Raw genomic sequence first — 26,433 nt, forward strand, 5'->3', positions numbered from 1 at the left:
AAGAACAAACAAACAAGGATATTGAAGGAATTATGGTCAACTTTCAACTTTTGCTTTATAATGTCTTATGAATTATATCAACGTCATGAGGTTGGCAAGAATCTGAGAGCAAGAGGAAAGTAAAGCAAAGATCACAACTTCCAAAATATGAATATTGTTAATGACAGAAAGGATACAATTGGCATTTGACGTTACCAAAAAAAAAAAAATTTACGTTAGAAAAATAAAAAAATTTTAGTTGTTCAATGTATTGTTTTTTTACATATGTTCAGTTTGGCCCTACCCTAATTTGAGGTTTGATTATTTGGCCCGTCCCTAAACGGAATCCTAGCTCTACCGCTGACCGTGATGGTAATTGCTTGGCAAATGTGGGGAACTTAAGGTCACCAACTCACGTGCCTCCTTATGTAAGGCAGATAAATACATGAGTTGCCTAACTAAATAGCTTCACACGATAATGGGAATAGTGGTGCATCCGTGCAAAATGCCTGCCTGAGACAATTAAATGAGATGGCCTTTAATGAATGCACCAAACAAGATGATCCGAACTGAATGCATCAGAAGAAACAGGAGGGAAAGTCGTCCATAGCAAATTCATAGTTACCAGCTTTAAGTGGTGGTTTTATCTTCCTGGCGGTTAAGTTGCTAGATCAAATTCAAAGAGAAACTGGGCAATAATGAGACGGCTCACACTCAAAGGGTCATATATTTGAATTCTGCTCGATGTCACACTCCAATGGCGAGCATGATACCTGAGTTCAATTCAACAACACATCATAGGTCCATTCAATTCTCAACAAGCCAAAAGATTGAAGGCATTAAAATATAGCATTCAGAGTTTTACATCAAGCCGGTTTCTCTTAAAGAAATATAAAAAGAAAAATGATTGCGAAAACGTTTAGTGAGAGGAAATCTTAAACGATACTTGATACGTTTGCTTTGACAACTGGAAACCTCCATATTCCTTCAAATGGGCAGTCTTGGGGAAGCTATCCCATTTGTGGGAAGCTTTTTTCATTTAGAATGCAAGACTCGCTTATCAGATAATTTATTTAATTTATTTTGTGGTCAATTTTTTCGTTGGTTTATGCTTATTTTTTCTCAATACATTTTTGTATTTTTATGATAGTATGTAAAATAATTTGTTATAACTATACAATTTGTTTTCATTTGCTTTTATCTTACTTTTTTAACCAAATATTTTGAGTTCCAAGTATATTCAAAATTATAAAAAAACTTGTACTTTTGTTGTATACAAACAGACACACACATCACGTTTTATAAAAACATGCTAAACATTGGTGGTATAGCAAAACATTCTTAAATTTGAATTTTTCTGCTTTAGTTATGTTTTCTAGAACGTGTAGGCAGCTGAATGAAAAAAAAAAAAAAACTCAGATGTGTTTTAATTATTCCATCAAACTTTCAGCCGACCATCATAGATTAAACAAAGAAAACATAAATTAAACGTGTGTCTGGTAATATTTTTGTGCGCGGAGACTTCCCCGCCCTCAGTGATCCTGGAAAGCGAAAGTTATCACTGCTCAGTACGGGATTAACGGTCGATAACCAGGTAACGGGGAAATCGTCAATGGGGCCCATGAAAGTAATCGATCCTTCCATTGTTTGTTCTTGGCTCTCCCAGGACGAGATGATCCTGCGCCCAGCCTGCCCTCCGTGGCCTGCCCTTGATGGCTTGAAGATCTCTTAGCAGACTACGTAGCGTCAGCGAGCGCCACACGTTTTCTCCATGCCTGCCAAAGTGTTCACTCCTCGGCCGTCCAGAGATTCTCCTTAGTGTCAGCCATGGCAGCGCTTCTTGCTCCTGCCATCGTGGCGAATCCTGCTGGTGCTTCAGCAGCGAAAATATCACCCCTTACTACTCCCCCTTCGATTCCCTCCTGCCCTAGGCCAGGGCTCTTTGTTCGCTTCGGCAAAAGGCCTCAGCGGTCGGGCCTAAGAGCGTATTCTCCTTCTTCTTCTGTCTCTTCTTCTTCGGTGCTGTCGGCGAACGAACGTTCTGCCGAGGTGGAGCAGCAGGCGGAGGAGAAGGAAGAGAAGTTCGATTGGTTCAGCAATTGGTATCCTGTAGCTCCGGTCTGCGACCTTGACAAGAAGGCGCCTCATGCGAAGAAGGTGATGGGCCTTGACGTGGTTGTTTGGTGGGACAGAGCGGAGGGGAAGTGGCAGGTGTTCGATGACCGGTGCCCTCACCGGCTGGCTCCTCTTTCGGAGGGCCGAATTGATCCGAATGGCCGCCTCCAGTGCGTATACCATGGTTGGTGCTTCGATGGCTCTGGCAGCTGCAAGTATATTCCTCAAGCTCCCCAAGATGGACCTCCGGTATGTATGCATTTAGCTTACAAAATCTCGTTGCAAATATTGGAAAAATAGTTAAAATATCGAAGAATAGAGTCAAGGCCATAGCAAAAGATGAAACTGATAATTGTAGAAATTTTTAATGTAATTCTTTTTCCGTAATTCTCTTTCGGATGGTTTTATCTTCCTGGCGGTTAAGTTGCTAGATCAGTTCACATGTTCAATTCCTTGTTGCTATATTTACTTGTGATGATTTATATTCATAAATCAGAATGTCTATGATATGATTGAGCCGTCGTTGATAACTTCGCAGGTTCATACTTCCAGAAGAGCGTGTGCATTTGTTTATCCTAGTTTTGAGCAGAACGGTCTCGTGTGGTTTTGGCCAAGCACCGACCCTCAATACAAAGATATTGGAGAGAAGCTGAAACCTCCTCTTCTTCCAAAGGTGGATGATCCATCATATTCGTCATTAATAGCAAGCAGGGATATTCCATATGGGTATGCAATCCACTATTCTGAAATTCTATATTGCAGCTGACAGACTGATTCTCTGATATCTTGTAGATGCATACAATTTTTTGGTATCCTCAGATATTTTACTGCATACATTTAAAGATATAAGCTATAAAGCTACATCCTGGCATTATCAACTTTTTACGAGAAAAGTGCAGTGAAACAACTAGGCCATTAAATGGATATTAAATGCATGCCTGTTCCTCTTTCATATATATGCGAGTAGACTTTAAATAGGCAGAATCATGCATAATTTGATTAGGAGTTGAAATTTTCAGAAAAAGGATATGGGAATTTTAGTGCATATTAACATACTCTAAATCTGAAACGCCATCAATATGGCAGGGTAGCATGCTACCACTACTGTCAATTGATGCTAATGTGCTATCTGTTTCTCTTGTTATTGGTGAGGCACAAATATCCTTTCAGAATCATAGAAATCATAAGCTCTTGTTGGAGATCTAAACCCGTGCATCAAAATAGTGTCCTATTTGTATGGAATACACTGTCACATGTTTCAAATAGTAAATATGTTAAATAGAATACAGTAGTAAGAAATTGGTCACAAAATGCAAATTAAAAAAAAAGTTGCTAACTGGGACCTTAAATATAATAATGTAAGCAATCAATTCATAGCGGTGGTAAAGGGATTCTTGGTGAAATGAAGAGCTGTAACCTATGAATTATCCCGAGCAAAAGCGATATGCCTAGGTCATCCCTTGAAAGCATAAACAAAAATGTGCAACTTGTCCATGCTATACAGCAATAATTACGAATTTGGTAGCTCTTTCTTGCTCTTTACTCTGGAAGTTTGGGTAGTTAACTAGTAGTCAGTTTAGAAGATCTTTAGATCAAGTCCTTCTTAATTGGAGTTTGGACAGCTTTTGGCATGTCTCTGAATTTTCGCCATTTTCTTGGACTGGAAATGTATTATCCTTTTTGAGAAATTACAGAGGTTTATTTAACTTCTGGATTTGGTTTGGCTGCCTTGTCTGTTAAAAATAATCATCCACTGGTTTAGCATTTGATGTGTTTCGTTAATTATCAGAAGGTAATGGGGAATCTTAAATGTTTCAAAAAGTTCAGCTGAAGTTTCTTTAATTATGTTAGTTTTAACAAATTTGTTTAGTTCTTTTCTTTGAGCATTTTTTGTCAGAATGTTTGTGGTATAGGAGTTGATGAATGTGGACAAAAGAACCTATTTAGCTCACTTTTGCAGCTAAATGGAACCCAACTGCATCAGTTAGCTAGACTGTAATAATTGGAGTTTCTGAGTCTGAGGATGGAATGATAAAGCAAGAGGTTGGGGCTAAGAATGCAACTTGAATCTTGGCTTATGGGCTCAATAAATCAACAAATTTTGATATGCTTTGGTAAATTTCGTAGGTCTACAGGTGCCTGAGATCCTAGAGCAATTGCTTGTTTAGCTAGGAAAATTGGGCCAAATAGCATCATTCAGTATTCAATACTCTTAACATGAAAAATAAACACAAGTGAGCAACTCTAATGAAACACAATTAGTTAAGAATATACTTACGTTCAGTAATGCTAATGAGAAATTTGTTGGATATATGGTTACAGGGGATCTGTAAACAGTTAGCAGGCTCACATTATTAAGTTCCTTGTGTCTTTGATACCTCTCCATGAGTATGGTACCATCAAAAGCATCATGCCCCCTGGAACCACCTTGCATAACCCCAGTTAGATTGGCTTTAAATGGTTTTCTCAAGTATCTCTCTCTGGCTTTATTGGCAAGGTTTTTCTCAGGTATTTTTGGCCAATTTGTTTAATTCGGACAAATTTGGGAACTAAAACGTTCAGTAATGTAAAAGAATAATGGCAAATTTTACAGGATTATGAGTTTCCTAATACTTTTTATAAAATTGTTGAGAAAACTCAAAAAGAGACTTGAAATGTTAAAAGGAAAAAAAGAAAACAAAGGTTTAGAATACATTAAAAATAATTTTTATTTGAAAAGGAAATATGGAGATATTGTCATATATCATCATAATATCATGATAATATTGTGAGAAATTAATCTTAGCAATAATGTTAAAATATCAAGGTATTTGGTGTCTTTTCCTTTGCCCTCTATTTGCTGATATTATGGCGATATTTTAAAAAATGTTAGGCATGTACAAATTTTTTAAACTTACTGCTAAAGAAGATATCACAAAGCGTTGTGCATACCTGGGGTAGTGGTTAAGGAGAGAGGAGTACCATGTATAATGCGGTCTTTATTCACTGGATTTAGGGGAGACATAAGCTATAATAGATGTCATTCTTTTCAGGGAGTCAGAAGACATAGGGTTATACTTGCCATATTGAAGCAGAAGAATAAGTCTTACAAAGTGGTGCTTTCAAATATCTAATTGATGGGAAGTGAGAAGACAGGAGGAAAGAAAACATATTCACTTATGGCATATAAGCACCTCTTCTGATATGGAGCACCAGTTATCCACTTGTTTTGCAGGGATTATGCCAGCAGCTGATCCTAAGAACTCTTATCTGTTTGCACGATCTATCACAGGACTTTATCCTCCTTGTTTTGAAAAACTAGTGACATCTTTTTTCATTGTGGCTCCCAATATCTTGCTGACCAAAGTTGATCCTTTTGCTATTTCTTAAACCCATATCTAACCCCTCAAGGCTTTGACACGTTTCACTGCAACCAAATACTAGACCCATTTCTCTGGCTATCTTACTTTTTATATCCCAAGGCAACATGGAAAAATTTATTTTCATAGGTCCTCCATCCTCAGAAAATAATAGATATCACCCTGTTATAAATAGGTCTTCATGTTGTGGACCGTGGTCCATCTTGTACTGGATATCTTTTAATCGATGATTTGGCAAAATGCAGGAACTCAGGTCAAATTTCATCATTTATTTGTCATAGCGGCACAGTTGTAGTTTTCCACATGCATATGATGATACTTTTATACTGACCTAATATGACACTATGTTCCATTTTCTGCACCATCAGGTATAGAGCAAAAGGGCATTAGCAATATCAGTGACATGTTTGAAAAGATCCAGACAAGCTGTATTTTCCTGATGATTAAGTGCTTCATATGTTTGACATTATGATTCCTATTTAGCTCCTATCACAATGAATTTAATTTTTCATATGTATGATATATATTACTGTTCCAAAAAATGATTGGCTCTCAATATAATCAAGCAAAAACTGGAATGCCAGGTACGAGGTCCTCATTGAAAATCTTATGGATCCAGCTCATGTTCCATATGCACACTATGGAATAATGCGCACTGCAAGGAAGCCACCAGATTTTGTGCAAGTATTATCCGTTTCCAGAGTTCTAGTGGAATTATCTTTTCTTAAAATACCCCACTATTTTTTTGTGCTTTAGGCATGACTACCAACAATAACACAGTAAATTCTTTTTGCATGGGATTTGTTTCTCATCTATTTATGCTGTGAATTACGGGAATATTTTTTTACAGCGTGACAGAGAAGGAGGAAGACCATTGGACATAACTGTGAAAACACTTGATGCAGCAGGTTTTGTAGCAACACAAGAGAATGGTTATAGCAAATTTGTAGCACCTTGTCTGTTTTATGCATTTGCATCATTCGGTTCAAATGCTAAACCTGATCCAGAGGCATGTATTAGCCCATTTTTTAAGTACTTGTCCTTCCGTTGCTAGAATAATTCATTAACTGTTTTCCTGTGAAACTTTTGCCTGCTGCCTTCAGGTTGCTGAGGATACGAGTGATCAGAAAAATGTCGTCCTGATTTTCATTTGCGTGCCAGTAGCTCCTGGTAGAAGCAGATTGATATGGACATTCCCTAGGAACTTTGCTTTATGGACAGATAAAATAGTTCCAAGGTGGATATTTCATATTGGTCAAAATCTAATTCTAGACTCTGATCTATATCTTCTTCACTTGGAGGTAATGCCATAGATGACAACCATTAACTTCCTGTTCCACTTTTAAATGTATGCTAATAAAAATGTTTACTTAAATTTTATCTGATGCAGATAACTAGGAAAACTTTCTCATTCATTATATTCTTTATGCTGATGTTATTTTCAGTTGGTACCTTTTCCGCTGCTGGTGCTATTTGAATGAATTGACTCTTCTAGTTCGAGTGATAATGTGTTCCCTTTATAGGGCAGCTGGATGGAATTTTTGGGCCATTGTGAAGCAAGGATAGGGACTGTGGGACCCAAATTGGAAGTGCCTGACAAGTTAATTTTTTCGCCAACACATTTGATGGCTTCAATGTGTGGAAATGCATATCCATGAAATAATTTCTCTCGTTGGAGTGTTATATTACACATAAGCTTGCACACGAAGATTTCAACAAAATCATGGATTGGACACAAGTTGGTGAAGGCCCGAAAATGACTAGTAAGGATTAGTTGGGACGAATCAGTTTAAGTCGGTTAACTAAAATAAGATCAACAAAAAGAAAAACATAAAAGCACAACCAGAAGCATAGAAACAAAAAGAAATATATAGGAAAACAAATGCTTACATGTCCCTCAAACATATATATGAACATATACAAAAGAACATATATAAAAGTGCGGTAGCTATATATAAAAGTACATATTTGTTAGTAGACTGTCGGTTAGGGCGGGAGGGAGGAGGGTCGGATCCCCTGTGTAGACCCGTATCCATAGTTACATATACGCTGTTACCCTTCGATTAGGATTATGCAAGTTAATGAAAATTACCTTCTCTCACTGTGAGGTAGGTTTCCTGGCCTAACGCTGTGTTGGGAGTGTGCGTGTGTGGGAGATTATCTTGTTAATTGCAGGGGACTCGGGCCTACCAGAGCCGCCATGACGAGCAAAGAGGCACTCGCAACCCTGAAAAATATGCGAAAACAAGCGGACAGCAATCGGCAATTGCTGGTGGGACGTCTGGACGGTGTCGAACGAAACTACGGTGATTTGGGACAACGATTAACAAAGGTAGACACTCGAATGCAAACAATGATTTCGGAGATGGCCAGCACGCTGTGCGAGGTGCCCCAGAGGGTCGAGTCCAACAGTTCGCACCAAGGTACATCAAATCAGCAGCATAATCCAGGTATGAATTTCCAAAACCATCTCTCATCCGATTCTGCGCCACGCCAGTGGAGAAGCGGTAGGATTCCAGCGTCCGCCTAAAATGGAATTTCCTAGATTTTCTGGCGAACACCCCCTCAGTTGGGTCGTTAAGGCAGCAGAGTACTTCGATTCTCAAGGAGTGGCAATGGAGAATCGCGTGCGGCATGCCGCTGTTCATTTAGAAGGGGCTGCCATACGCTGGTATCGTTGGCTGGTGGCTCAACAAGGGAAACTTACAGTTAGGTTTGGCCCATCCGCATAACCGGACTTCAACGTGGAACTATAAAAAATTAGCCTACATGGCTCAGTGGTCGAATACCAGGTAGGTTCGAGGAATTGAACAACATGGTCCGTGGGTGGCCTGTGCTGACTTGGTCAGCACCTTTGTAGGAGGACTGAAAGAAGAGCTGAGGGTAGAAATGCAAGCCACACGTCCACAGACACTGCTGGAAGCCTTTGAGGTGGCAAGAGTGGCAAAGGAGAAATTGCCAGGGGTTTCCTTGAGAGAACCCAGACCACTTAAACAGACAGCTGGGAAGACCCACACACCACCAGGGGACCCTGAAGGACAGACGCTGATGCCTAGAAGGGCCAATGAAGGTAAGACTGTTGTTTAAGAGGTTAAATCAAGAGCAGATTAAAGAAAGGCACCATAAGGGGTTGTGCTTCCAATGTGAGGAGAAGTGGTCTTTGGGGGACGTATGCAAAAAATTTGCATATGTCTCTGGTGGATGAGAATAATGAAGGGGATGAGGCAGAAGAGGCACTAGCGGAAGGGAACATTGAGGTAGCAGTTCCCAAAATTTCACTGCATGCTTCCCCAAGTCATGTGCGTTAAGGGGAAGCTTAAGGGCAAAGGATCAATGTGCTAGTGGGCACAGGCTCCACCCACAACTTCATTTGTGAAAAAACCGCACGAGCTTGTGGATGTGTCATTGAGGGACAACAGGAATTCAGGGTGGTGGTTGGAGATGAACATTTTCTGTTGTGTAAGGGACGTTGCTTGAAGTGGTAGTCGAGATTCAAGGTCAGAAATTCGAGCTGGAGTCATACCCCCCCTGGCGATGGGGGAGTTGACTTAGTACTGGGCATACAATGGTTGAAACAGCTAGGAAGAGTCGAGTGGGAGTTCGATGAAATGAAGATGGTATTCCGAGGGAGAGATGGAGAACCTAGCACTCTATCAGGCCCGAGTGACGCAGATTTGGGCACTGGCAGCAGGTCAGATGTCTCAAAGTTTGGGAAACAAGGCAACTTACATTTGTTGGTATTATCTCAATATGCTGAACTGGGCAAAGAAACTGTCATTTTGTGCCCTGGCAGGCTGAATACCTGCAGCCGATTCTGACCCAAAATGCTAAGGTGTTGATGAAGCTGCAGGACTTAAGAAGACTGAGACAGAGAAGCTTATCAAAGATGTTGAATTAGAAGACTTCAAGTTTTTAGGTGGTCCTTTGCAATATTTAATAATTAGGAGTTCTCTTTAAATATTTCTCTATTTTTTGGTTGATGTTATTTGTAAGTCTTTACTGCTGCCCTAATATATTTATTATTGAGATTAGGGTTAGTTAATTCAATGATTTTCTCTCTCTAAGTTTGTTGGCTGGAACATGGTATCAGAGCCGGCGATATCCACCCTTCTCTACCAGCGGCTGACGTGATTTTCTTGGGTCCTCTTCTCCTCTGATCTCGCCCATCTCTTTCCACCTCTTTTCTTCCTCTATCCTTCCTTTCTCTCTTCTCTCTGCTGATCAAGAGGTAGTCGAGCAGAGTGGAAGGGGAACCTAATCACACGTGAGAGGTATGTGTGATTAGGTTCCCAACATGGATGTAGTGGAGCGTGAGCAACTACGTGGGAGTTGCATTGGCAAGTTCTAAGTCAGATCTGAGTTCATGGAAGAGTGGCTGCACATGGACCATATTCTTATCAGATTTTTTTTGGCTGACTGTGGAAAAGTGATTGCAAGTTGGGTATATTCTTTTCAGATTGATTGTCTTTCTTATATGCATATGTGGATTCTAGTAAGCAATGATATGAAGCCTGCTACGTGGGAGTTTGGTGGACTGATTTACTGAACAACAAGTTCATAGATTTTTTAAGTATTTTTATTGATGCTGAAAAATACTGCTGCCTATATCGTCTCAAGTTGATTGCTGTGATTGGTGGACTGATTTATTGAACAACAAGTTGATAGATATTTTTTTTAAGGACGCTTATTGATGCTGAAAAAATTTTACTGCCTAAATCCTCTCAAGTTGATTGTTGTGCGCTATACTTTTGATTTTATCAAAGTGCGACCAGATTAAGGTCATATTGTCCAATCTCGCAGTATGGCTGATGAAGACAAGACAGAGATGCAGTATGAGCATAAGAACATGAGCAATACCTTTTCATATGGCTCTACTGTAAACTTAGATGGATCTAATTATTAGATTTGGTCCCGTGTGTTTATGATGTCTGTGATTGGATATTGGAAGCAACATGTTATAGAAGAAAATGAGTCTCTGGTGAATAGTGGAAAATATAGTACATGGAAGGAAGATAATAATATTGTCATGTCATGGATTATGAATAGTGTATAACTACATATTACCTCTATTTATTATTGAGATTAGGGTTAGTTAATTCAATGATTTTTTCTCTCTAAGTCTGCCAAATAGATGTGAGATTTTTTGAAACATATATACTCTAATGACAAAAATGTTAGCAAGATCTTGTAGGTGGAGGAGGAATTACTTAATTTGCGATAGAGTGATCAAAGTCTTGCTCAATACTTCATTTCGATCAAGTCAATCTATGAAAGACTGAAAGTTTTACGCCCTCCATGTCCTACGTGCTGTGAAACTCATGATGAACAATCTATGGTGGCAAAGTTTCTACATGGGCTCTCTCCCGAATGCGCAGTAGCAAAGACGCGGATGTTGACTGGAGCAAAAATCCCTGACCTAGTTGATGTTTATAGCAGACTCAACCGTCTTGCTGTGACCCTTTTTGAGCCTTCTATTGATGCTTATACCTCTGCCTTGGTGGCGTCAGGAGGCCGTGGGGTAGTTTCTCCAAAGGGAAGGGCACAGGCCGAGGATCAGGAGGATGTTGTGGGAGATTTCATTGCATGTATTATGGAAAAGTAGGACATTTAAAAGACAGATGTTGAGATAAGCATGGTCGTCCTTTCGCTACATCCTTAGGCAGGTGTGTTGCATCTAAGCAGGGCAAGAATTCATTACAGTTTTTTATTGGATCTGTCTAGGTAGCTTCATTAGTAGTAAACAGGTGTTCGTCTTCTTCCCATCTTGAGACTGTGACAATGAATATGAACAAGTCAGAATATGAGCAGTTCTTAGCACACAGAACTATGTAGCCGTCGGCCTCCATAGTTATGATAGACAGTGCCATGTCTGGCAATACTACTCGACATGATACAGTACTACTTGGATTATCTTGGATTATTGATTCAGGGGCATCGAGACACTTTTATAGTAGATCTTCATTGTTTGTCTTGCTCCACACATTACCTCAGGGTCACCATATGAAACTTGCAGACGACAGATGGTCTCGTATTATGGGTTATGGAGATGTTAAGATTTTCCAATCTATGACAATTTCTAATGTGTAGTATGCTCCTAAGTTTCCCACTAATCTTTTATTAGTCGAACAATTGACTAATGACTTATACTGTCGTGTTACATTTGACTCTGGTTTATGTTCATTTCAGGACTTGCAAACTAAGAAGACAATTGGTGGAGGCTATGAGAAAGAGGGCATCCACATCCTTTTTTATTCTGTGGGTACTGCAGCCTCCTCGACTTTTTCATTGTCCTCCTCCTTCCAGTGACATTTCAGACTAGGTCATCCATTTGTCTCCAAGCTCCGTCACCTACTTCCTCATCTATTAGTACCAGAGTCGTTCTAGTGTAAAGTCTGTCAACTTGGCAAACATACCGTAGCAGTTATTCATTAAGTCTTAGTCTATCCAATTGTGGACTATTTGATTTTCTTCATGTTGATGTGTGGGTCCTAGTAAAGTTGCTAGTTGGTCTAGATTTCATTATGTCATTGTCATTGGTAATGATTATTCTCGAGTCACTTGGGTTTTCCTTTTGAAAGGAAGGTCTGAAGTCATATGTACTCTCGAGAACCTTATTGTTGAAAATAAAAACCCATTTTGGTATTCTTGTTAAAAGCATTCACATTGATAATGCACTTGAGTTCAAGACATCTACCTTAATGAAATTTTACTCTGATCATGGCATTTCTCCTCAATTTACTTGTTCTCATACCTCTTAGCAAAATGGAGTAGCTGAGTAAAAACATCGCCAACTTTTAAATGTAGCATGTTCCCTAATGCTTTATACTCATTTGCTTGTATATTTTTGGGGAGATGCCATCTTCACTGCCTGTTACTTGACCAACCGTTTATCTTCATCTTCCATTGACAACCCGGTTCTTATTAAACTTGTGTACCCACAATGACTCTTGTTTCGGATCGCTCCCAAAATATTTGGTTACACATGCTTTGTTCACATTCTTGGGCTTGTATGTGATAAATTGACTGCTCAAGCAATTAAGTGTATCTTTATTGACTACTTTAGATATCATAAAGGTTACAAATGCTTTGACCCTTTGACTCAAAAGGAGGGTGGATGTCACATTCTTTGAGTCTCAACCTTTTTATAGTCCCTCTCCTTCCTCTATTGAAATGCCACGATCATCTGACCCACTGTCTTTCCCTCCCATTCAATTGGAGTCATTCTAATGTGAGTCTCTTTTTAGTGAGTCTCCTTCTAGTGTTTCCAAGTTTCGTGATCCTTCGCTGGTTTCCATACGTCGACAGTACCCCTCTCATGATCATTTTCAACTTCTGCTCAGGAGGTAAGTACATTTGAGGTGAGAATACCTAGTCCATCTGAAGCCACTATAGATATATTTGATTCCTGTTGGGACTTCCCTATTGGAGTACTCCAGAAAAATGAGGTTTTGTTTTGAAATATGAAAGAAAGAGACTCGCCCGTCGATATGTGGATCGACCGTTCTTGGCACCTTTACTGGGGGTAATCAACCCAAGGGCTATGTTTATCATTGATGCATTTCGTTTTAACTTAAACATCTTTTTTATTCTATATGTGCTGTAGAAGAATATTGAAAGTTTGATGTTTCAAACTTTTGAAAAGATTCTTAAAGAGTTGCTTGAGAATGTGAAAAATTTTGGGGAAAACTAGAAGGAAATTCTTATAAATATCATTCGAAAAGCTTGAAAAATCATTTTGAAATCATTTTAGTGTTCTCTTAAGACTTTAATAGGTTTGAGATTTTGCTCTAATTCGATTACCACTTAGTTAGAGTTTCATCTCATCTTGCTTAAGTTCTTTTAGAGATGTGATTGTGTTCATTTGTAATATTAAGTGAATGTGAATGCATGAATGCATTGATCCTATATGATTAAAAGATAATAAGACATTCCTACCATGACATTCATCTAGATGCATTCCTACCATAACATACATCTAAGATTTTTGTTTTATAATTATTATATATATAAAAAAGAAAAGTTTTTGAAAATGAATTGGGGTTGTAGACCATCAAGTATGATTCCAATATTGGGTCATTACTTGGTTTGTGGTCTTGATGAAGTCAGCAAATGAAAAATTAAAATCTTAAATGATAAGAGTAAGACATTGAAAGAATAGAAAAGATGAAAGACTACATCCCAAGAGAGATATAGAGAAAGAAAGAGATCTTAAAAATCATAAAATCAAATATTTTAAAAGAGAGAGATATATATTCGTATACATATATGAAAGCTTACGAAAATGATATTTAGTTCAAGTAGAGAGGAAAAGATCATTTTAGAAAGAGAGAGAAATTTTAAAATGAAACACACACACACACACACACACATATATATATATATACACACACACACACACATGTATCCGAGAGTTTAAAAAAAAAACATATGTTCAATCATAAAGAGGGAAAGATAAAGAAAGGTATTCATGTACACGTATACGTATATAACACGTATATACGTACATGTCTTCATGAGAATAAAATCAAGAAATGAAAACAACCGACTTCAAGTTTGATCTGGGTCGGAGGGGAGCTTGGATTCATACAAGAGTCTAAGCTAAGTCTTTAAGGCCGCATTAAAAGGTTTCTTTTGAAAATGTTTTGGAAAATATGATTTATATAAACATAGAATGTTGTTATTTGGTTTGTCACAAGGGATATATTTCTTCCACCGTGGGGTATAGAAGAAAAACAAGCAAGATAACGAAGCATTCGTTAGGGTTTCTAATTGGGTGATTAGGAAGGAAACTAGTGCAAAATGACATGCAAATGCATATTAACATGTACATTTTCGTAAGAGTTTTCCCCAGGTTGGACAAGTCCCAACCTCAAAAATCACAAGAAGAAATCCCAACCCCAAATACTCATTCTTATCGTCCATTTGCTCATTGATTAAGAGAAGATTAGAATATCATGCATGAGCATCATCTCAAGCATGAATGGTGAACGAAGACAATATAGCAAGTATATTTTTGGAGATAAATGAAGAAATAAAATTTATTCCGTCTTGCTCATACTCCCGGTGCACTCAAGAGTAGCTCTTGATTCCAGATAGGAAATCATTTTAGCTTTCTTGCACGGCCATGTGGAGGTGGTAAGAGGAAAAGAGAAAATGGATGAAAATAAGAGGAAGAATACATACCTCGAATGTGATTGATATTGGAAATGAGCCATCTCTTTTGAATGATCTTGGACTTACATTGAATGAAGCTCCAAGATGTTGAAGATGAAGCCTTCATGAGATCTTCGTGCTCTCTTGAAGAGTTGTTGCTTGATGAAGCTTGCTTCAAGTTGAAGAAGGGGAGAGTAAGAATGAAAGAGAGAGGGAAATGGAGGAAGAGAGTTAAGAAAACTCTAAGTCCTCAAGTAAAAATTGCTAGAATCTCTCTAAGGGCTCACTCATTGCTCAAGAGGAGGAAAATGAGGGTATTTATAGAGAGTTTTAGGAGCTAAAACTCAAAATTCAAAATTTTTTGAATTTGATACTATTTTTATACGAATTTTGACTTTTTGAAAAAGAAATAGTTTGAAAATGGGTATGATTGGCCATTAGGCTTAAAAATTCGTTTTTGAGCCATAGGGAGGGCAAATGCCCACTCAAAACGACCCAAAAATGCCCTTAACAGCTCGTTTTTTTTTTTAAAAAAAGTGGAGCCTGTGCGTGCGAAAGGTCGCTACCGCGACAGTGCGGTCACGCGACGCGTGCCTGTGTGCGATTGAGTTGTCGCGCATGGCGCGCTCGCTTGTGCAAGCTCGCACGTTGGTTGTTGGCAAGCGCGCACGTCGCTCGCTGGCGAGCGCGCACAACGCTCACATGCGCGAGCGTGTGTGGCGCGCTCGTATGTGCGAGCTCCCTTTTTTTTTAAAAAAAAATTTAAATCAAATCAAATCTAGTATGATAAAAATGTTATTTATATAGAAATCATAAGTATTTTTTATTTAAAATGTAAAAAAAAGATTTTTTTGTTGAAAATGGACGGCCGACTCTGTTTCGAGTCACTCCAGACTCGTCTCAAATCCAATTTTGGTTCAGTCGCTTGCCGACGAGTTCTTGTGCTCGATAAAGGTTTGAAAACATGTTTTGGCGTGAGAATGAGACCTTAAAACAAAGGGAAGGTCCGTGCATGCGTAACACTCAAATTTTGTTATTTTGAATTCGATTTCGAATTCTGGGTTTGAAATACTTGATTTGGATCTAAACTTGGGTTTAAAATTCATTTTAGAAATAATGGACCCAAAATTTTAATAGCCCCCCTTTTTTTGAAAAATTTGGGGTGATAACACAAAGACAATCGACAATGTACTTTGCATTCTATATCTCATTTTGTTTCTACTAACGATGTTGGTTAAAGTATGCAAAAATTTATTCAAGTTCTAACTGTTCATGCAGTTACTACTTGTCACCAACAGGCTTTATTAAACACTTTGTGACGAAAGATCTTGGTCAACTACGATATTTCTTGAGAATAAAGGTTGCTCGCAACAAGAAATGTGTAGTTCTGTTCCAATGGAAGTATGTTCTTGATTTATTGCAGGACATTGGGTTGCTAGGAGCTAAACCGGTCACTCTACCTATGAATCTACGCATACATCTTCATGATGACCAATCAGAATTAGTAGATTATCAATTATACAGATCCCTTATTGGAAAGTGATGCAAGATGAAAGCATAACCAAATTTTGTAATTGGACCCAATTAGAATTTTTAGTATTTGTAAAATGGATCCAGATCCGCAGTTCATCCCTTTCTCTATATAAGGGGACGTTGGATCATGTTGTAGACAGTCAAGAAGTTGAAAGAAATGAAGTGTGTCGTTAGTTTTCTTCTGTTCTTCTTGTTCTATTGATCATTTGCTTGAGTTTTAGTTAGTTTAAGTTTACTTGTGAGTGTAGTTGGATTAAGATTCTTTAATCTTGATTCTTATTGCATTAATTGGTATCATAGCAATATGATGCAAGGCAAGCCTTGCAGAACAACAAACTAACTACTGAAAACTAAAAAAATGTTACACTAGAGGACAACGAAGGGAAAGATGAAACAACATAAAAACAAACATAACTTTCTTCATTCAGATATCAATGTGTGTACAAAATAACTTTGTTGCCCATTTATATGGACGAGAATAGCAACGGGTCGGGTCCTAAACAAGTGCCCGAATTCAAACAGATCCACTTAGATACAAAATGAATATACTAACAAAATGGATAACAAAATAACATATGTAAATCAAAATTACATTTCAACACTTGGTCTGCCTCGAGTATCTAAACAGAGGAACCTCTTCTCGTGTAAGCTCTGGGTCCACAGGGGATCCCACGGTTGAAGGCTCATGGACTGCACTGATGCCCAAAGGTGGAACCTGAGGCGAGGAACTGGACCCAGGAGAGTGACGGGTCTGGTCCTGCACTGCATCATTCTCCCTTGGTTGGAGAGAAGTCGTCTCCGACGAATCATTGTCACCAGAGTAGGGAAACAGATCAGAAACATTGAAGATCGGCGAAATTTGCCAATCTTCAAGAAGCTGAAGTAGATAAGCATTTTTCCCTAGACGTCGATTGATACGGAAAGGGCCATATTTATTAGGACTTAAACTTGCTATAGGTACCAAGAGGGCATCGTGCAGGTCGTAGGTAGACCGAACTTGTTGACCCACTTCAAAGTTGACTTCTCGACGACTTTGATTAACACGAGACTTGTAGGTTTCATAGCTCTCCTAGAGCTTTTGTTTCAGTTGACTATAGACATCACGCATATACTCAATAGCATCAAGTGCCGTTGCAGCATGTTCTCCAGTACCGGGTATTGGGGATAAGTCAACAATATGGTTCGGGGACCAACCATAAACCACTTGAAAAGGAGTCTTCCCAGTGGAACGGTTGATTGAGTTATTATACGCAAACTCAGCTTGAGGTAGGACTAAGTCTCAAGTTTTTGTAAGAGACACCTTAGTAAGTTTCCTAGGATCCTATTGACTACCTCGGTTTGGCCGTCGGTTTGAGGGCGATAGGCACTACTGAACTGAAGTTTAGTATTAAGCAGAGACCATAGTGAATGCCAAAAATGACTCAATAACCTTGTATCTCGATCTGATATGATTGAACGAGGAAGTGCACATCTTTGAAATAGTAAGACACAACCAGTGATGCATTTGCTGTCCGCTTGTAGGGAATAAAAATGGCCATTTTTGAGAATCTGTTTACAACCACCAAGATTAAATCTACTTTACGATCCATCTTGGGAAGCCTAACATGAAATGCATAGAAACATGCTCCCAGGGCCTGTCTGGAATGGGTAGAGGAGTATATAATCCACTATTTTGACTATTCCCTTTTGCGACTTGATAAGTACGGCAACACTGAACAAATTTTATGACTTCCTTCTCATCTTAGGCCAATAGTAGCGTCCATCCATCAAAGAATATGTCTTGTCCTGCCCAAAATGCTCCGACATTCCATTACCATGGAGTTCTGCAATAAGTTGTAATCGTAATGAGTATTGAGGGATACACAACTTATTCCCACGAAAAAGGTAGCCATTGTGAATGGAAAATTTAGAGTCCGGAGGTGGAGATGCGTTAGAGCACTTAGACCAAATGTGGCTGAAGTCCGAGTCAGCATGATACATGTCCTTGCAACTTTCAAATCCGACTACCTCCACAGACATGGACATCAATAGCTTGTTCTTTCTGCTAAGGGCGTCTGCAACTCTATTGAGCTTTCCTGATTGGTGGCAAATGGAGAAGGTATACTTTTGCAAGAAATTAACCCACTTAACATGTTGAGCGCTCATCTTCTTTTGGCTATGGAGATACTTAAGTGTCTCATGATTTGTAAGCAGAACAAATTCTTTGTAGATTAAATAGTGTCTCCAATATCGAAGGGCCCGCACAACAGCATAGAACTCCAAGTCATAGGTAGAATACTGACATTGCTCCGCTTAGCTTCTCGCTATAGAAAGCGACTGATCTCTTGTTCTGACTAAGCACAGCTCCAATTCCAACCTTGGAGGCATCACATTCTACCTCAAATACCTTAGTGAAGTTTGGTAAAGCCAATACGAGGGCATGAATCATACGATCCTTGATATTTCCAAAGGCGTCCTCAGCCTCTTGGGTCCACTTAAAAGTTTCGCCCTTGAGACACTCTGTGATAGGAGCCATAATGGTGCTGAAGTTTTTGATAAATCTCTGGTAGAAAGTGGCTAAACCATGAAAACTCTTGACATCGCCCATTGTTCTCGGCGTTGGCCAGTCTATGATAGCTTGCACCTTAGAGGGATCAGCCTGCACTCCTTCAGACGAAACAATGAACCCTAAGAAGACAAGGTTCGAAGTGAGGAAACTACAATTCTTGGCATTGACAAACAACTTTTCCTTACGCAAGGTCTCTAGGACTTGACGTAGATGACCAAGATGATAAGTAATTGAAAGGCTAAAGACTAAAATGTCATCGAAGGACACTACAACAATTTTTCAATGTATGGCCGAAGGACTTGCGTCATGACACTCATGAAGGTGCTGGGCGCATTGGATAATCCAAAAGGCATGACTAGCCACTCATAGAGCCCATCTCGTGTCTTAAATGCAGACTTCCACTCATCTCCTTCTCAAATTCTTATTTGATGATATCCACTTTTCAAATCAATCTTTGAGAACACTTGTGTTCCCGCTAGCATATCCAACATATCATCCAATCTCAGAGTGGAGAAACATAAAAGCTTAACGGTGATCTTATTGATAGCTCGACTATCCACGCACATCCGTTTCGTGCCATCTTTCTTTGGGGTCAGTAAAGCTGAAACTGCACACAGACTAACACTCTCTCGAATGTGACCATTTTGCAACAATTCATTTACTTGTCTCTGCAACTCAGCATGCTCAATGGGGTTCATCCGATAAGCATGTAGGTTGGGTAAACTACTTCTCGGGACAAAGTTTATTGCATGTTGAACATTTCGGTTTGGTGGCAATCCCGGAGGCAGTTCATCTGGCATAAGTCTCTACCGCTGCCCTAATCTATTTATTATTGAGATTAGGGTTAGTTAATTCAATGATTGTCTCTCTCTAAGTTTGTCGGCTGTAACAAAGGAGATGCTTAAGGAGGAAATAATCCAGCCCATTTGCAGCCCATATGCCTCGCGTATTCACTTGGTAAAAAAAGAAGGATGGGTTGTGGTGGTTCTTCGTAGATTACAAAGCCCTAAACTCCTGCATGATAAAGAACTGCTATCCTATCCCCATGATTGAAGAATTATTGGATAAGCTCTGTGGGGCTAAGGTTTTTTCGAAGCTGGATTCGCGTGCACGATATCACCAAATCAGTATGGCGCCAGCTGATATACACAACACTGCTTTTCAGACCCATGAAGGCCAATATGAATTCATGGTTATGCCATTTGGTTTAACCAACAGTGCCAGCTACTTGTCAAGCAATCATGTCTTCGGGCCCTATTTAAGAAGAGATTCGTTTTGGTTTTTTTGACGATATACTCTACAGTTCATGAACCTTGCCCTCAATGTGTTAGTCAGAAATCAGTTATATGCCAAGTGACATATTTAGGCCATAGAATCTCTGATCAAGGGGTCCAAATGGAGAAGAAAAAGGTGGCAACCATTGAAGATTGGGAGCTGCCGAAGATTGAATAAGGGCTGAGAGCTTTCCTAGGATTGGCGAGAGTATCCTGAAGGTTTGTGAGAGACTTCGGAACAATTGCTGCACCTCTAACTGATATGCTGAAAAAGGGCAGATTTGTATGGGGAGATGAAGGGGAACGTGCATTCTGCCATCTAAAAGAAGTCCTTATTCAGTAGAGACGGTGCATTGGAAGTGGGAGTGGGGCAGTGTTAAGTCAACGAGGTCACCCAGTCACGTATTTTAGCAAGGCTATGGGCGTCACCTTTAAAGGAAAATCAGCATATGAAAGAGAACTGATGACCATGGTCATGGCCATCCAAAGGTGGCACCATTACTTTATTGGACGGAAATACAGTGCATTTACAGATCATCATAGCCTAAAATACTGTATGCAACAAAAGATAATCATAATAGTGCAGCAGAAATGGATAATGAAACTGGTTGCGTATAATTTCGAAGTTATCTACAAGAAGGGAATCAGCAACTTAGTGGCTGATGGTCTATACTCTGATAGTTTGAAAACACCGATGAAGGGTCAGCCGTGCAACTTCAGACCCTCAACAGACCAGTGGCAGAACTATGGAGTAGGTTGATAGAGTTGCATACAAGCTCGGGTGAAGTTAAGAAGGTCAGATGACAGCGTCTTTTTTGTTGGCCAGGCATGAGAAAACAGATTTGTGAGTATGTGCAGCCCTGAGAAGTGTGCCAAAGGCAGAAATATGAAACTCTTTGCCCCACTGGATTGTTGCAGCGCTTACCAATTCCAGCGTGCATTTGGGAAGATATTTCCCTAGACTTTATTGAAGGTCTACAAGATAGAAACTCAGTCCAGTTATGTGGTTGTTGTTCTGCGTAGCATCGTAGGTAAGTTTCCAATATGCCATTAATGACCTCGGTTTGCCCATCTGTTTGAGGGTCATAGGCAGTGCTCATGCAGAGTTGGGTTCCCCACATAGAAAAATAATGTTTCCAGAGCTTACTTAGGAAGAGAGGGACGTGGTCACTCACCATTGACTTAGGCATTCTGTGCAGTTTGCTATATTATCTTGAAATGATTGAGCCACATCCTTGGCAGTATAGGGGTGGGATAGGGCGATAAAATCTGCATACTTGGAAAATCTATCGACTACAACAAGGATGATAGATTTTACCTTAGACTTTGGAGATGGTCTATGGTAGGCCACCACCAGATCTGAGAAGGTTCCATCCTCAAGGAAAAAATTTAGCGAGATAATGGTACAACTAGTGTTTAAAAACTCACAGAGTCAACTTGTTGACTGCTGACTCGGCTCGGCTCGCCCCCTTACCGGGTCAACCCAAGTTTAAACAGAAACTCCGTAGACCTCGCCTTGGAATCAGTTGACTCGACCGAGTCAGCCAAGTCAAGGAAGACTCAACCGAGTTCTGTTGTGTTTTTATATGCAGTGTAATACAAAAAAACTAAAATGTGCGGGGGGGTTTGAGTAATAAAAGCATGTTATAAGAAAGTATGAAAACCTAAACCCTCGTTTGGGTTCTCTCCTTCTTGATGGCAAAAGACGAAGGAAAAAGACATTAAACCCTCATCTACTGTTTCCGGCCATTTATACTCAACAAAAAGTGAAGCAGTGAGTTGAGGGTGAAATTTAAAGACATTTATGACCAGCTTAAATGAAAATTTTCAAGCATCAGCAATTAAATGAGGTAAAACAAATTAAAGAATGAATGATGCAGCAAGAACAGTGCTGGTTAACTCAACTTTGATGAAATAAGTTCTGGACGAGTTTGAGCATGAGTAGTCTTAGGTACTGGAGTCATGCCCAGCAGTCAACCTATGCGAACCAATCCTTCTGAAGTGCCCACTATCTATCACACAGACAGCCAATTTAGCTGTTGCACGCATGTAGGTGCAACAAAATAGAGGCATGGTTGCAGCTATGAACAAATCTCACACATGAAAAAAGCGTTGGATCCTGTCAATGAACCAATTTTTAATTTTGTCCAGATTGGACTGGGTTGACCAGTTTCATGTTTGTCTTCAAAATTGGAAATGCCATTAAGCTATTTTCTATCCCTTTTTAGATTGTCCTTCATATTTCTATTTACTCTTCTGTTCCTTCTGATGTAGGAAAGGAGTAAATAAATGAATGTCACTCAAAACACCATTTTTTGTGTCTCTGTTCTCGTGCAACAACTTAACACACCAAGAGAAACACAACAACATTTGGACATTTTAATGCCTCTTTCTTCTTCGAAACAGAGGCATTTGGAAATTTTAGTGCCTATTTCTTCTTCCTAATAAGTTTGAATATTGTTTGTGACAAATGGTTTTCTTAAAAATTTAGAAAATTTTGTTATTTTCTTAATTTTTCTCCTTCTCCTCTCAAAACCCATCAAATTTTGAGTCAAACTTACTCCAGAAAGCATCTTTGTGTTTTATTTCATCCACACACACGTACCACCATGCCAATGAAGCATTTCAAATTGCCTTGCACCCATTGCACGGCCTGAAAGATGTTAAAGCAAGATCTTGCTGCAGTTACATTATTATGAACACCAAAGAAATAAATCAGCCTTTTAGCTCGAAGTAACAATCATTCAAAAAGTGAAGGAAGAGATAAAATTTTCTAGATTGAGTCTTTCAAGCAGCTATATCAACCATGTAGCATCTCCAGGCATTATGTACAGTTGCCCCCTTCTATGGATGTTTCTTGGTGGCCACAGGGACCTGGCTGGGACTTTCTGATAACATCAATGATTAAACATTTTTTCTATAATGATGAAAAAAAGGCTGTTAAAAACCTGTTTTTTGCTTGAAGCAAGTTAATTTCCTTGATGATCTATTTTATTGGCCTAGAGGTTTCAGATTAAGGAAAGCTACGGTTTTTGTGGATCCTCTTCTGCAGTGATTTTAAAATTTCTTTTTTTCTATATAGTGGTTTCATGAGGCCAGAAATAATTCTGATTCACTGTTTCTCCATAGGAACGGAAGATAGAAGATGCTGGTCAATCGAATTGGCAAAAAGCTTGTTTTGTGCCTACAAAGTCGGATGCACTTGTAATTGCATTTAGGAAGTGGCTGAGGAAGTACTCAAATGGCCAAATTGAATGGGCTACGCAGTTTGGAGGTCTGCCCCCAACTTTCGCTCGTGAGCAACTTATGGACAGGTATCTCATGTTTGTTGGTGTATTTTTCTTGGATGAAACTTGTAACTGATTTGATATTCAGGCCTCCCTTACAGTCTGAAGATTTATTTTTTCTGTTAATCTTTTCAAATATAATTTATTTCCTTACAGCCTTTCATTGATGTAAATGGTCTCTTTGAAAACTTATATTTACTGAGATATGAAATGAGTTTGAATGTCCACTTTTTGGTACAATGGTATTCTGGTCGTCCAAGGATGCAGCAAACTACCTTTTTTGTATCATGAGGTCTTACTTTTGGCAGCTTGGTAACGAGTAACATCATCGGGTGATCCTGCATTTTCAATCATGCTGAAAGGAACTGATGATTTTGGTGCTTCTTTTCTTGACTTGTATGGTTCTGGTGGAATTTATTAGGGAACCCACTTTGTATTATCTATTCTATGATATGATCAGAATAATTCTTTTTATGCCTTTTATTATTTAATTTTTTTCTAGGTTACTTAATCATGATCATTCTATCTTGCTACTGTTTCTTTCAGTTGAAGAGACCAATTTTTGTATGGTTTATCCTATGAATTGTTTGTAATCATGCATTGAAGAATCTAATTCTTTCTTCCACAGATACTATTCACACGTGGTGAATTGTAGTAGCTGCCGAGCAGCAGTAACAGCATTAAAGGCTTTGGAGTTCTGTCTGCAGGTCTTGCCAATTGCATTGATAGGTATGGTTGCAGTTGCTAATGGCACCACGGTTTCAAGTGTGGCACGAAAAGTTCTTGTTTTCACTGCAGTCTTATGCTTTGTGGCTTCAAAATGGCTGGGTAACTTCATTTACAAGACCTTTTATTTCCATGACTACAACCACGCCTTCAAGTAAATACTTTTGGTAGCCGTTGTCTGTAAATTCTTCTTAGACAGTATTCTTCCTGTAACTGTATTGATTACTATTCTAGACATTAGCCTTCCTTGCTATCATGGCTTTTCTGCTCACACTGTTTAATTGAGTGGACGTCATAAAATTATAAATGAAAGAAAGAAAACCAGTTCAGCTTCGTTTGCCAAGACTTTAAAATCCATTTAGTAGTCGGCTGGGAATATCTCTCTCTCTCTCTCTCTCTCTCTCTCACACACACACACACACACACACATATATCATAAATATCGTGATATTTTTGACAATATTGCGACATTAATAAAAAGACAACAAAAATGATAAAAATGGGAAGTATTAAGAAAAGTAAAAATTGAATTCATGGTGATTTTTTCAGGATTTTTTCATTTGTTTTTTATTTCATTCTGTTTTTCTTTTTTTCAACTTTTGTTTCACTGTTTTATTTCGTCTTGTTTTAGTTATTTAACATAACCTCCTAAATGCATTACAAATACTTATTAGTTTTTCATTTCTTGTATTTTACCTAATATTTTGATTTTTTATTTAAAAAAAAAAACTTTACGATTTTTCAAAAAAAAAAAAAAAACTTTGCTGATAAATACCTGAAAAAAACTTCGCCGATAAATACCTGAGAACAATCTTTGTGGTTATGATATATATGCAGTTCACTCGTGAGGATCGTTTGATGTATCATGATGGATAGTTAAATGGAAGACGAGGAGAAAAAAGTTTGAACCACTACTAGATGACGTAAATGTATCACATTTTTCTCACTTTTCACCTCAACCGTTTATCTCATTAGATCAGATAACCCTCATGAGGACTTGGGTAACTCTTGGTAGTTAGTCATTATATATATATAGCTTTTTAAAGCCACACAGCCATTTAATAAGGATCTTTCGATTCAAGATGAAAGATGATAGAAGTTTAGGAGAAAAAAATAAGAAGGAAAAAGTGATAGGCATTTTTATCGTTTAATATTAATTTATATATTTTTTTCTTGTTGTTATCTCAACAATCCATTTGCTTCAAATTAGATGGTTGAGTGACTTCAAATAACTACAGTCATCATTCACTCATTATATATATATATATATATATATAGTAATTGGTAAATACTATGCCACTGTCAAAAACCAAACATCTTAAATTTGTGTTAAAATGTGTTAAAAAAATGTGAACCTCCTAATGCATTTGTAAACACTAATTTAATATAATTCATGCTTTAGTTCATGCTGTTATTATTGTAAAAAAAATTGATCTTTTGCTATCAAAATTTTAATTTTATAAGTGCCGTTCATTTTTTTATTAAAAGAACAGCATTAAAGTGAAAAATAACTATAATGTTAGATTGTTAAAAAAATTAATAATTAATTTTAGTAGGTCTGGTTTTTATTCCTTACTCAGATGGCCTAGTATTTACCAACTTTGTAGTATATATATATATATATATATATATATATATATATATATATATATATATATATATGGCACATGAAGTCATACCAAGAACTTTGAAAGATTTGCGTCAACGTGGAGTTGGAATTTATATAAAAGCCTATAAAATGGCCATTTTCGTTTTTCCTTTGAATCTTAAGTTGTTCTAAGCAAGTTGAATCATGTCGATGTGATTTATATGGTTGTCGTTCACTACACATTTATCAAATCAAAATGTGCTTCTATGAACAACAAAATTTTGCATTTTGTGACCTTGATATAGAATCTAGATTAATCAGCAAGAATGACTGAAATTTCTCATGTCGATAAGTCAAAGCTGGGCTTACTTTAATATGTAGGAGAGTTTTAAAAAAATTACCTACTAAAGGCCTAAAATTTTACCTATAATAGAATGAATTTTCTGCTCTTTGTTGCTCAACTTACGAAAAATGAGAGGAAATTGTCAATGCAATAAAATAAAAAAAGTTAAAGTCGGGGAGGAGAGGCTTTCAATTTCTTTGTAAGAGCCTTCTATCCCTTTTCCATTCACTCCTATAACTCATCAAACATAGTGGGAAAGAAAACAAGACAACTTGAACAAGAATTTCGATAGTGTCCTTGCTACAAAAATGGAAGAAAATAACACCTCCTGTGGTGCCTATATTGGGAAATTATATGAGATCTTGTAGACCACCACACTTAAATAACAACCATAACATGGAATTACTGAAGTTGGTAGGCCATTTTTTCCTTGAACCAGTTCCTGTTCGACCTCAATGCCCTATGTTAGAACAGTAAATATTAGGTTAAGAAGGATGCATTGGCTTTATCAACCAATTAAGGGAAAGA

The 26,433-nt window shown here is 38.3% G+C and overlaps 1 protein-coding gene across 2 annotated transcripts; it reads left to right on the forward strand.

Annotated features, from left to right (window-relative positions):
• Nucleotides 1-1,650: 1,650 nt before the first annotated feature.
• LOC116262584 (protochlorophyllide-dependent translocon component 52, chloroplastic) lies at nucleotides 1,651-24,311 on the forward strand. 2 transcript variants are annotated; one of them, XM_050075679.1, is made up of 8 exons: nucleotides 1,651-2,343; nucleotides 2,633-2,820; nucleotides 6,038-6,137; nucleotides 6,304-6,462; nucleotides 6,557-6,754; nucleotides 11,640-11,708; nucleotides 23,091-23,275; nucleotides 23,877-24,311. In XM_050075679.1, exons 1-8 carry the CDS (start codon nucleotides 1,807-1,809, stop codon nucleotides 24,130-24,132), a joined length of 1,692 nt encoding a protein of 563 aa, XP_049931636.1. In that variant the 5' UTR covers nucleotides 1,651-1,806; the 3' UTR covers nucleotides 24,133-24,311. The 2 variants fall into 2 exon arrangements, with proteins under 2 accessions (XP_049931636.1, XP_031497928.1); XM_031642068.2 differs by lacking the exon at nucleotides 11,640-11,708 and having other exon boundaries at nucleotides 1,652-2,343.
• The last annotated feature ends 2,122 nt before the right edge of the window (nucleotides 24,312-26,433 follow it).

Source organism: Nymphaea colorata, chromosome 1 (genome assembly GCF_008831285.2).
Source record: "Nymphaea colorata isolate Beijing-Zhang1983 chromosome 1, ASM883128v2, whole genome shotgun sequence".
NCBI classification, from domain to species: domain Eukaryota; kingdom Viridiplantae; phylum Streptophyta; class Magnoliopsida; order Nymphaeales; family Nymphaeaceae; genus Nymphaea; species Nymphaea colorata.